Source organism: Euprymna scolopes, chromosome 44, assembly GCF_053919585.1.
Source record: "Euprymna scolopes isolate OS-2025 chromosome 44, ASM5391958v1, whole genome shotgun sequence".
Classification (NCBI taxonomy): domain Eukaryota; kingdom Metazoa; phylum Mollusca; class Cephalopoda; order Sepiida; family Sepiolidae; genus Euprymna; species Euprymna scolopes.
This window is the reverse complement of record NC_136525.1, coordinates 51,774,202-51,787,961: the sequence shown is the minus strand read 5'-3', so window position 1 is coordinate 51,787,961 and position 13,760 is coordinate 51,774,202. Positions and strand designations below refer to the sequence as shown.

At 35.6% G+C, this 13,760-nt stretch overlaps 1 protein-coding gene across 1 annotated transcript in view; it reads right to left on the bottom strand.

Moving 5' to 3' along the window:
- Positions 1-13,760, bottom strand: part of LOC145268838 (uncharacterized) — a 54,078-nt gene that overhangs the window by 6,844 nt on the left and 33,474 nt on the right. The window contains exons 3-6 of the mRNA XM_080124505.1: positions 8,641-8,788; positions 6,639-6,750; positions 6,002-6,133; positions 558-644 (exon numbers count right to left, since the gene is read on the bottom strand). Coding sequence (XP_079980631.1) covers positions 558-644; positions 6,002-6,133; positions 6,639-6,750; positions 8,641-8,788 — 479 coding nt within the window. The remainder of the gene's footprint in view (positions 1-557; positions 645-6,001; positions 6,134-6,638; positions 6,751-8,640; positions 8,789-13,760) is intronic.

The following is a 13,760-nucleotide window of genomic DNA, read 5'->3' as shown; positions in this document are numbered from 1 at the left end:
GAAGAACAATTTTTTTTTTAATAGAATATATTTGTTTTTTTCAAGTCGGTTTCCATTTAATTCATAGTTAGGACCCTAACAGGTACTACCACTCCGGGCCAATTAAAGGGTGGCTCCACACTCCCGCAAGCGGGGCCTCACCATCGGATATAGTTTAAGATCATATCCAGGACCAGAAGATGTGGTAGATGTATTTTTAAAAAACAAAAATCATCCACAATTATATTCTGAAATTCTGTGCTTAAAAATGGTGGCCTCTTGATTTATGTCAAGGGAGATAAATCAGTTTGTCATACTCGTCATAGAATGCAGATATTATGTTAAAAAAAATCGTGAAAATTGAGAGTGAAAGAGAAAGGGAAATGGGAAGAAGAAAAAAGGGGGAAAGGTGGCTTATTGTTTTTGTTTTTGCAGAACATAATTTAGTTTTGCAAAAGAAAGAAAAACTAAAAGCATCAATGTTAGGTGTATTTCGTCTTAGGAACCAATATCTTCAGACAGCCTTTTTCATGATTAGTTACGCAATATCAGGTTGTAATATAAAATTAAAGAATTACCCTCGCAGCTGACACCATGGATCATTTGGTGGTGCCAAGGATCAGGAACGGATTTCTGGATGTTTAAGGTAGCGAGGGGAACAGCATCTGTGGAAACAAAAAGGAAATTTTTTTTTTCTAAATTAAGGAAGGTAGTTTGCGTGAAGCATTGCTGGTAAATATTTGAGCATTTATGAATGCTGATTGCAATGCAGAAAACCTGGAATGGTGAAAGAAGGTATGAACAAAAAACAATTGAAGACAGAGTTCGGGTTTTCTGAAACTTCATAAAGTCTATAATTTTGATCAGTACTTGTATAGTTTAATCAAGACATTAAAAAATGAAAATATTGAAAAAAAAGTTATATTGATTGTATCGATTATGGAATGAAGTTCTCTAAAAAAAAAAAAATTTTTTTTTTTACTTAATTTGATCAAGTAGTTTTGTTTTTTTTTACAGCGAAAAAACAATTTATGATAGCGATCAAAAGGTAGCTATGTTTCAATTTTTTAAGAAAAAAAAAAGCTATGATTTACGAAGGGGAGGGGGGGGGGTCGGCGCTTTAGACTTAGTTATCTCCCCTTGGCATGTTCTAAAGATCCAAACATGGCTACCTTCAGCGCACTGTCATAAAAACGTGTTTTGCCGCTGTAAAAAAAACAAAAAAACTACTCAACCAAATTAAGTGAAATTTTTTTGGAAAACTCCAGTCCATAATGGATACATACAATATAACTTTATTTCAATATTTTCATTTTTTAATGCGTTGATTAAACTGTACAAGTACATTTTGATCAAGTATAAAATACCTCATTTTTTTTTTTTAAAATGTATATATTTCTGAATTAAATGTTTGAAAAGTAGCTTTTTTTTTCCCATAACTTTTTAAGATGTAGTTTTGGTAACCTTAATCTATCTTAAAAAAAAAAAAAAGTTTCTTTTTAAAGATTTTCAAGTGGTCTTAATTTTTTGATCAGGAGTGTATGTACATATGAGGTCCCTTCCACATTTTTTTTACGGATAGGCACTTTTATTACTAGTACACACATAAAACTCTAGTCCCCTTCGAAGTAATCTCTTCCGTTTGCGGAACTCTCCGTCTTCCGTTCGTGGAACTCTCTTCCGTTTACCTGTTTCCCACCTGACTACAACTTGGATGTCTTCAACTCCGGCATAAACAAATTCCCGATGAATCGCCCCCCCCCCATCCTCTAGTAAGACACTTTATCAAATCTCCAATACTAACGATTACTATGATACTATCCCATTGATTACTGTACACGCAATAACCCTTATCACTGAGTGGCTTCCGGGCCTTGATAAGTGATAACCACCATGTAAAAAAAAAAAAAATCTTATCTAGCTACAATGCATCATTCCAACAACTTGTGGAAGGCTTCACATTTCTGCAGATATTCAAGCAGATCTCTTGATAAGTGGTAACCACCATGTAAAAAAAAAAAATCTTATCTAGCTACAATGCATCATTCCAACAACTTGTGGAAGGCTTCACATTTCTGCAGATATTCAAGCAGATCTCTTGATGGGGCAACACTAACAAAACCACACTGACACAATGAAATGTAACTTATATTTATTTATTATTATTATTATTATTATTATTATAATTTATTAATTTATTTAGTTAATTTATTTTCCCCTCAAAATATAACCATTAAAAGCTAAACATCTGCCAACAAAACTAAGTGCACCCCCAAGAAATTACACCCCTAAATGTCCACATCGAGTACTGCTGATCATTTTCCCTCCAAAATGTCACGTGACTCATTAGTGTTACTCAGCTGCATAGGGAGCAGGTGTGTTCAAATTTGTGGTGCAGTTCTCACCCTCTCATATTGGTCACTGAAAGTTCCAACTGTTGCGTTGTGTGCACTCAGTATATATAACTGCGTGGACAAATAGTCGCCGGACAAGTTTACCGACGAGTGTATATTTGGAATGACAACTAAGACTTGACTGTTTACAAAAGAATTCGAGTTTATTTTAAACAATCTTTCTTTACACTTTGGTGTCGGTTGTCACTGACTCCACTAGCGAGGAGAGAGGCGTGGCGAGGGCGTTGACAGATGACAGACTTGTTCTCACCGCGTCGGCCGGCTACTCTTTTTGTAAAACCAAAACATCTTTGTTTATATTGGTATCGGTCACATTTCTCTAGCCCCAGCTGCGAATGTCAGCCGCATTCCGATCTGGTCATAAAATATTTGTTGATGTTATTATTTTTGATTAATTCAAAGCATAATTGTCCCAATAATCCACAACCGTTGTTTTCGATTGTAGGCCAATTTCCTTTTGTTTGTTTGGCCTTGAAACATCACCGCATTCCAATTATGTGTGTCACTAGCTCAGGTGACGCTCATGTCCAACATTCCATGTTGCTATGTTTAAAACGTGACCCTCACATCACGTTCTTGGCTTGCCTCTCCGATTTCTTCACAGCCTGTCCCCTTATTATACAACACAACATGGCACCACATGGCAAAGAACCCTGTAAGGATCTTAAAAGACGTACTGTTGCGCTACATGAAGATGGCCAAAGCTACGAGAAGATTGTCAACATCATGAAACTGAGCTGCAACAAAGATCAACCAGCGTTTAAAAAGAGCAGGATCGATTCAGGTAGGTCATCCAGAGAAGCTGAGTGTGCATGCTGAGCATCAACTCCAAATGCTTTCTTTGAAAAATCGGCATAAGAGTACCGTCAGCGTAGGTGCAGAGATTGAAGAGAAAGGGAGTCCGCCTGTTAGTGCTCAGACCATATGCCAAGATGTCGTGACAGTGCCAAGCAAAGAGAAGAAAAAAATATGAAAATATTCTTACTTTCCACGAGTTTGCAATTTAAACTTTTATGTCCATGTACTTATTTGGTTTTCGCTGAGTGCATGCACTGAGCATCAAATCCAAACGCTTTCTTTGAAAAATTGGCATAAGAGTACCGTCAGCATAGGTGCAGAGATTGAAGAGAAAGCGAGTCAGTCTGTTAGTGCTCAGACCATATGCCGCACTCTATATTAAATTGGCGTGCATAGCTGTCACCCCAGAAGGAAATCTCTTCTGAAGATGATACACAAGAAAGCCTGTAAACAGTTTGCTCAAGAAATTTCAACAAAACACATAGATTACTGGAATCATGTCCTATGGTTTGAGGAGATGAAGATTAGATTGATTCCGATGGCTTCAAGCATGTGTGGTGGCGGTAACCAGGTAAGGAGTATAAAGGTAAGTGTGTCAAGCATGGTGGTAGGAATGTCATAGTCTGGGGCTGCACGAGTGCTGCAGGTGTTGGAGAGTAAAGGAAATAAATAGTAAGATGGTCAACAAAATGAAAAAAAAGATAATTGCAACTTCTCTGCCAATTTTAGGATTTCGTAAGAACTCTCTGAGGATCTCAAAAGACGTAATGTTGCACTTTCCAAGATGGCCAAAGCTACAAGAATCTATTTGTTACTAACAGTAAAAAAAAAAAAAAAAAAAAAAAAAAAGAAAATTAGATAATTTCACTTGTTTTAACGATTGCATTGCGTTAAATACTGGATGAGAAAACCCGTCAATATATAAACTGTTTTTTTTTAACAAAGGAGTCACCACTCATCAAGGACTAGAGGCCATTCAAGGATAAGGGTTAATGAGTGTACAGCAGGCAATGCGGAAATATTCACAATAATCATTAGTAGTGGAAACTTGGTAAATTGGATTACTTAAGAGGACGGCTCAACAAGAACTTGTTCACATTAGACTTGAAGACGACCATATAAGAGCTAGGTATGCCCTAAAATAGAGTACTGTTGATATCGTGCCTTATTTAACCTTGATGGAGTTTAAAACCGGTTTCAAAACCTAGTAGGTCATGCTCTTTTCTCTTCCCTGCAACTTCTTTCCCACAGAAGAGCCCTTGCGAGCCTGTCTCTGCTCTATCATTATGTTTATGGCAAGTGCTCGATTGAACTGCAATCTATGCCCCCCCCCCCCACAAAAAAAAACCATTCAACTACTATGTACAATTTCCTTCAACCCCCCCCCAAAAAACCATTCAACTACTATGTACAATTTCCTTCAACCCCCCCCCACAAAAAAAAAACATTCAACTATGTACAATTTCCTTCATCCCCCCCCCCACAAAAAAAAAACCATTCAACTACTATGTACAATTTCCTTCAACCCCCCCACAAAAAAACCCATTCAACTAATATGTACAATTTCCTTCACCCCCCCCACAAAAAAAACCCATTCAATTACTATGTACAATTTCCTTCAACCCCCCCCCAAAAAAAACCCATTCAATTACTATGTACAATTTCCTTCAACTCCCCCACAAAAAAAACCATTCAATTACTATGTACAATTTCCTTCAACTCCCCCACAAAAAAACCCATTCAATTACTATGTACAATTTCCTTCAACTCCCCCACAAAAAAACCCATTCAATTACTATGTACAATTTCCTTCAACTCCCCCACAAAAAAAACCATTCAATTACTATGTACAATTTCCTTCAACTCCCCCACAAAAAAAACCATTCAATTACTATGTACAATTTCCTTCAACTCCCCCACAAAAAAAACCCATTCAATTACTATGTACAATTTCCTTCAACCCCCCCCCAAAAACCCATTCAATTACTATGTACAATTTCCTTCAACTCCCCCACAAAAAAAACCATTCAATTACTATGTACAATTTCCTTTCAACTCCCCCACAAAAAAACCCATTCAATTACTATGTACAATTTCCTTCAACTCCCCCACAAAAAAACCCATTCAATTACTATGTACAATTTCCTTCAACTCCCCCACAAAAAAAACCATTCAATTACTATGTACAATTTCCTTCAACTCCCCCACAAAAAAACCCATTCAATTACTATGTACAATTTCCTTCAACTCCCCCACAAAAAAAACATTCAATTACTATGTACAATTTCCTTCAACCCCCCCCCCCCAAAAAAAAAACCCATTCAATTACTATGTACAATTTCCTTCAACCCCCCCCCCCCCAAAAAAAAAACCCATTCAATTACTATGTACAATTTCCTTCAACTCCCCCACAAAAAAAACCATTCAACTACTATGTACAATTTCCTTCAACCCCCCCACCCCAAAAAAAAATTCAACTACTATGTACAATTTCCTCCAATCTGTATTTGTGACTAAATCCAAATGTAGATTCAATGAGCAAAGCTTCTTTCCCAGAACTATCCGCCTGTGGAACACTGTTCTGCTGGCTTGCTTTCCGATTGAATACAACATGGTAGCCTTCAAATCCAATGTAAACAAGTTCTTGTTGAGCCGTCCCCATAAATAATCAAATTTTACCCAATCTACACCATTAGCGATTACCACACTTCCATCTTACATTTATTAAACGTTATCCTTGAGTGGCCTTCAGACCTTGAAAAAAAGAAAAATGACAGACTAAAAGGGATACAACTCAAGATCTCGTTTACCTTTTTTCATCCATTCTCCCAACCACTTCAAAAGGTGAACATCCCGTTGTGGATGGAAAGCAAAGAATCTTCCTCGAATCGCACCGTTCGTCACGGATTCCACGCATTTTATCAGCACTTCAGCTGTCGTACCTACAGGAAAAAAAAAAAATTTTTTTTTGTTAATTCAAAATAATAAATCTCTTTACTTTCTATATGACTAGTCTGAGTGCCCGGCATTGCCCGGGTGTTCAGAGGCATGTGTTGAGCAAAAAACTTGTGGCAGATAGGCAGACTCGACTCTGTACTGCGAAGAAGGAAAAGAACATGAAAAAAAAACAAAAAAAAAAAAACATAACGTCTTTGCTGTAAGTGTCTTGATCAGTCATGATTTATAAATAAGAGGGAGACAATTCAATTCGAACTCTCAAGGGAATTCCAAAGTCTAGCAGTTTTGGGAAAGAAGCTATTAGAGTAGAAGGTTTTTTTTTTACATCTAGGGATCTAGACACCTGTTAGAAACTTAAATGCATTCTGGTGGATTTCATTTAAGTACCTATTGAAAACTAATTATTTTTCCACCAGAGTTCATTTCAGTTTCTAACGGGTGTGTCTAGTATTTATCAAAACTGCAAACTTGTGTGTCTTGTTCACTTACCTGCTTTTGCTCTTGAAAATAAATAAGGGGCAATTGCTGTTGACGTGTCTCTCAGGTTGACAGGGGCCTTTTCCAAAACTTTGGATTTCTCAATAGGATACTCGAATGCATTCTGAAAAAAAAAAAAAAAAAAAAAAAAAAAAAAAAATCTTGCTTTACTATTTTAACATTTTAGACACAAGAGAAAAAAAAACAAAACTAAAAAGGAGTCACCACTTATAAAAACCAGATGCCACATAAGGATATTTAGCATACATATTATACAGCTAATGAAGCTTTTTGATATACTTACAGATATAAAGTAAGCAAAGTACTGGAAAAAAAAACAAACTGCAGAAAAGGTCAAAGGGTAATGTTGTGACAGGTATCAAACTGGGTGACCGATCAAGTTGCACTGGAAGGTATGCAAACGGGGGACCGGATTTGATGTGTCAAGGGCTCCGGTTTGAATAAGCCGGGTTAATTTTAGTGGGTTGGCTTTTGAGACGCCAAAGAGACAAGATGGGATAAAAAGGTCTCCCTATAAGGGGGGGGGGGTCGATGGTTTCCTATTGGATGCAGAAATACCACAAACCAAAGATCATCATTCCCTCCAGTTTTGCTGTGCAAAATATCTGGGAGTGAATAAAGAATATATAAGTACTTAATTTACTCCCATAAAATTAATATACGAAAGTATAAATTTATGCGTAAACTTTAAGTATTTACTTCAAAAGTGCTCAATACGTAGGTAGAGCTAGTTAGTTAGTTATAAAATATATATGGCGATTAAGCTACACTAAATATTCCGCGTTTCATCCACTCTAGGATTCTTCAGGCTTATGCGCAAATTTTGTGGCTGTCTGCCCTTTTTATACACGCACCTTCTATTGAGATTTTAGTTAGCCAATCAGCTTTCTAGTATCCACCGCGCCATTCCTATCAGCCAATGGGCATGCATATATACACACTACTCTCTATTGTGTATTGAGCTTTTTTAATTTGGTTGGGATTAAATTTTCTATATATAAATACTGGTATTTATATTGGTTTGAAGTTTATCATTGCTTATATCAGGTAAACACTACATCCCTGTTTTCATTAATATATATAAACGGGTTCTGTTCCCATGGGTCAGTTAAAACTAAGACATGTAGATATTTGGCATCTAGAAATTCCAAACCACTTCCATTGTCTTCTCCAGAAAATTTTATACATGGGTGGGGGTGGGGGCTTTGCCCAGGTATAAAATATGCTTAAATATGATATTTTAATTTGTTCAGATTTCGTGTATATTATTATAGAGTTGTGATTTCAAAAGTGAAAAAAAAAAAGTATTTTGGTGCCATCAGCTAGAATCGAAACCGAAACTGTAGCATTCAAATCCGATGATGTTACCACTGTACCAACGTGACACACATATGAACTGATTAAAAATAAAGATGAATGTACAAAATATATGACGATTTTTCAATTTTGACTCATTTTTGACCTTTAAAAACTATTTTAATCGGCTAAAGACCCATAAAGAACATTCCATAAAAAATCCAATCATTTGAGACCCCTAGCGCCGCTCTGTGACTTAGTTTTTTTTTTACATGGAGTTCATCACTTATCAAGGCCCAATGGCCACTCGTGGATAAGGGTTATTGTGTGTACAGTAATCAATGGGATAGTGCAGTTATAGTATTGGAGAATTGATAAGGTGTTATTACTTAGGGGGGGGGGCGATTCATCAGGAATTTGTTTGTGTTGGACTTGAAGACATCCAGGTTGAAGTCGGGGGGGAAACAGGCAAGCGGAACAGAGTTCCACAGGCGTGCAGTTCTAAGAAAGAAGCTTTGTTCATGGAATCTACGTTTTGATTTAGGCACAGATAAGGAGCGGGGAAAATTATTGACGGTGGTTTCAGCTAGTCGGGTGTTTTTTGAAAGAGACAGACATACAGCCTTTTATATATTAGATTTAAATTTTATAAGTGAACCCTTAATCCTTGTTCATGGGAGGCAAGAAGTCAGCTTACCAGCACATTGAGGACAGCAATTGGACCACAAGCCGACACATCAGGTGCGACGCAGCAACACTTGTCACCGGGACTATCAGCGGTGCATTTGTCCAGGTTAACACCATCGATATCCTCATAGATCGGCTCAGAGACGCCAGGGTTCTCGCTAGAAGGATAAGCAAAAAAAAAAAAAAATTGAACAAAAATTATATATATATATACGAGCAAACAGTTAATAAAACATGTTAAAAAACACTTTGAAATGAGTTAAAAACATATTCAATCTGAAAAGGAAACACTAGATAAGTGGATAGTCCTTAATCCGCGGAGTTTCGAAGAAATACTTTCCTTCTCATCAGAGGGTAGGAATTAGCAAAATGCGGGATCGGATTTTGCATGCAAAAGTATTTGATGAAAAAACAAGTCAGTCAAAGATCTTACTTGATAACAAAAAAGTGAAGCAGAGGGAACATGGTGAAGAAAAAGGTGATTACATATTAATGGATAGTCTGGTGGAAGATAAATAATCCAGGGACGGTAAAATCCAAATATATAACTTCAAGAAAGTTGATTGAATTTCCATTTGCACAAGTAAAATCTAAGGAAATTTTTATTTTATATATATATATATATATATATATATATATATATATATATATATTAATAAATGTTACCAATATTAGTTTATTTTTCACATAATACCAGCCACAGACACACGCCATTTATTGAAACCTCACTCTTCGTTTTCCAAGCGACAATCCACAACAACAAGCAAGGGAGATCACGAAAAACTTAACACAAACAAGCAGAACCCTTTATCTGAATACGAAGGGAGACATCTTAACAATTAACTTCTTATATTTAACAAATTTTCATACATTTATATATAAATAAATAATAGTAAGAACAAAGCTGTAAAATAGAAGTTTATAATTAGTTTCTATTATTCGGCAGAATACTCCAAAACTGTTGCGTGAGGTAATCCTTAATCCGCGGAGTTTCAAAGAATGCTTATTTTTTTAGTTAGATTTTTTTTACAAGGTGGTCACCACTTATCAAGGCCCGGAAGCCACTCATGGATAAGGGTTATTGTAAGTACAGTACGTTAGTGTGGATATTTTAGAGTGTCTACTTAAGGGGGAGGGGGCGGTTCATCAGGAATTTGTTTACGTTGGACTTGAAGACATCCAAGTTGTAGTCAGGAGGGAAGCAGGCAGACGGAACAGAGTTCCACAGGCGTGCAGTTCTAAGAAAGAAGCTTTGTTCATGGAATCTACGTTTTGATTTAGGCACAGATAAAGAGTGGGGAAAGTTTTTGACAGTGGATTCAGCTAGACGGGTGTTATGCTTATTCTTCTCATCAGAGGAAAACTTATCAAAATAATCAGATAGGAACGCTAAATATTAGCATTTCTATGCATTTGCTGGTTCCGCATAAGATGAAAATAAAAATTTTATGAGTTTTAGTCATAAAATTTTAAAAATATAAGAATATAAATAGGGAAACAATTCATGCGAAAATATTTTGTGAGGAAAGAGCCAGTTAGATGCATATAGTTATACAGTCAAATGGTACACACACACATACATATATATATATATATATATTAAGTAATGTGATTTATAATTTAAAAGTTTTAAAATTTTTTAAATTTAACAATCAAAATTTAATTAAATTAAAAATCAGTTTCATAAGAAGGAACAACAACAAAGTCAATTATCTGTACGATCGTTTCGGAAATCCGTGCTTTTTATTTGTGGTATACATGAAGTCACGTAGAACAATTATACATAGTTTTTTTGGTAAGCACGGTCTCCTCATCAGCAAATTTAGGAGGATTTCTATTGAATTGAAAAGACACCAAAAATAAACCTAGCATTAAAAGTAAGGCAGATGAATCTGAAAAATTGAAGTAAAAGGTTTGGATATAAAATTTATAAGAAAATTAATAAGAAAATTTGTATAGGTTATATATATATATATAAGAGCACACATGTACATAGATTCATAGGTATATATTTGATTCAAAATTTAACAAGACAAAAACAACCAACCGTATATAAAGTTTTTTCATTTGGTTCGGATTACTACATAAATAGCAATATTTATATTTGTTTTTGAGTTTGCTTTTGCCTTGATTAGTAAACTCCTTCTCAAAGCTTATATATATATATATATATATATATATATATATGTATATATATATATATATATATATATATATATATATATATATGTATATATATATATATATATATATATATATATATACACGCACACACATACTATCAAAGAAACCTGACGTTGCCCGGGATTGAATGATGATCAATGAATGTTTCACACTCCCATATTTTTTTATTATCGATGAAATCGATTGATTGCCTGCTCTAGTTGGGGACCCACCACAGTGTACTGAGAGGAAGCCTCGCATGCCTTTCCGCAGTGACTTAGTCCACAATACATTATAGTCTACATTACATTATAGAGAACCTGCTGTTGATTTTATAAAATTATTTGAAAGTGCAAAAGTCAAGTATAGTGGTTCAATTCAAACACACCCCTGTTATATCAAAGAACCTACTGTTGATTTCATATGCCGGGCCTTTCTGCTTATGGCTAGAATTTAAATTAAAAATGCAAAAGTCAAGTATCATGGTGTAGTTGTGCTTTGAACAGAAACATTTCTAACACGCCCCTGTCATATCAAAGAACCTACTATTGGTTTTATATGTCAAACCTTTCTGCTTGTGCAGTAATAAAACTTCTCAAATGCATTTGTGATGTTAGGCTATATAAGGTGTTAACTTTAGTCAAAATCGCCTGTTTCTCCTTTCATCAAATTTTTTCGATTATCGATATTTATCAAAGACATTCTGATACAAAACCCAAGAACACTGCCAGATACATAAAGTGCAGTTGTGTGAAATTTTATAAAAATAGGCCCTGCCATTTCGGAGTGCATAGGAAACAAACCCTCACACACAAAGGTCTTTTCATATAATAGTCGAGATATAAATGATTAAATGTTACCAATATTACTTTACTTTTCACACGACTCCAACTGTAGACATGTGTCCGTTTATCGAAACCTCCATCTTGGTTTTCCAGGCAATTGTTAAATATTGGCCAGGTAACACCGAAAGATGTGCTGGTCGACGATTATTATGATTGTTATTAATATTTACAGAAAAAATTATTTATGCTAAAATGTTTTAATAGAAAGGAATGTTAGTTTTCATAAAAGAATGTTAGAACTTAGACAAAATGATGTAATGAGACAATGTTGATAGGAAAAGTGTAGGAGCAGCATTGCAGCTTTCAAGTGGAGGAAACATCTGAAATAAAGCTGCTGTAAATACCACCAAGACTTCTGATTGTATGAATCTTCATTTGAAGCTTTTTTGAGAATCCAGTAAAGCACGATTAACCCAGATGGATATGTTAAGCAACGATGAGCCTGGCCAGTACCAGACGAGTGACCATTTGGGAAGACTAGGTGCTGTATGTACTGTGCCAAGTTATAAGAAATTTCCAGGTTGTTATATGGAGGTGCACTAATTCACTGGGAGAGATGCACCCCTAGTCATAGTTAAGATATGCATCTAGGTTGGTTGGTTGGTTGTTTTACGGCATATCAACCTTTTTCAGGTTATTTAATGGCGAATCTGGTTATTTTGAAAAACAAACAAAATCAAAATTCTTTTGAAACCGATTTTTAATTCAAAATTATGAATTATTTTACTCAATATTAAAATAGCTCTAGGATATCTATAGCTATTGAGCTTATTATATATCTACATTACAACGAGCACTGTTTTTTCTTTTAATAGTATTAGTACATTAACTAGTACATTAAAATACACTCTGCTCTTTAGACTTTAGGTCTAATTCCCCCAAAATTATGAGATATTGTTGCATGGCCTTCTTAAAGTTGAGTGGTAGGATCAGGTTGGTTGGTTGTTTTTGTTTTACGGCATATCAACCTTTTTCAGGTTATTTAATGCCGAATCTAGTTATTTTGAGGAACGATTTTTAATGGAGTATATTTGTTTTTTAAGTCGGATTCTATTTAACCCATAGTTGGGACCCTAACAGGTACTACCACTCTGGATCAGAGTGGACCTGGGAGCAATGGCAATTAAAGGGTGGCTCCACACTCCCCAAAACCCGCAAGCTGGGGCCTCACCATCGGATATAGTTTAAGGCCATATCCAGGACTTTTTTTACATGGAGATCATCACTTATCAAGGCCCGGAAGCCACTCGAGGATAAGGGTTATTGTGTGTACAGTAATCAATGGGATAGTATCGTAGTAATCGTTAGTATTGGAGATTTGATAAAGTGTCTTACTTAAGGGGGCGGTTCCTCAGGAATTTGTTTGCGTTGGACTTGAAGACATCCAGTTAGTTGTAGTTAGTAAGTGAATGCATTATTAACGGAAGTAACGCCAGTTTGCGCATGCGTGGTTTGCAAACCACGTTGAAAGCAAGTTTTTTTTATCTGATCTCCTCCCTATTCAAACAAAACGATATTTCTACACAAAATAATTGATGATTTTATTTCCTAATTTTTTAATATGGGTTTGAGAGATTGCTCTTTCTAACGATACCGCATTTATGCCTGTATGATATGGATGACAAAAGTTTTTAGCGGACATACAAACACAGATACACACAAACGGTCGAGTTGATTTTTTACAAAATTTCACACAAAAGTACTTTATGTGCCTGGTAGTGTTCTTAGATAGGGTTTGTGTCAAAATGCCTTTGATAAGTATTGATAATCAAAATAACTGGTGGGGGGGGGGGAGAATTCACCATTGCAGAATCCTGTCTGCACAAGGAAAGTTTTTTTTTTTTTTAGGAGAGGGGCCATTTTTTATTTATGGCAACAGCCACTAACCCCCCCCCCCCCCCTCTCAAATCATAAATGAATGCAAAAATAGATTTTTTTATTACTGCAGAAGCAAAAGAGCCCGGTGTATGAAATCAACATTAGGTTTTTTGATGGGGGTTCATTTGAAATTAATGTTTCTGTTTAGAGCACAACTGAATCACGATACTTGACTTTTGCATTTTAAACCTTAATACAAGCCATTTCAAACGGAGCCGTTTATTTACTTCACACAAAGGCCCAT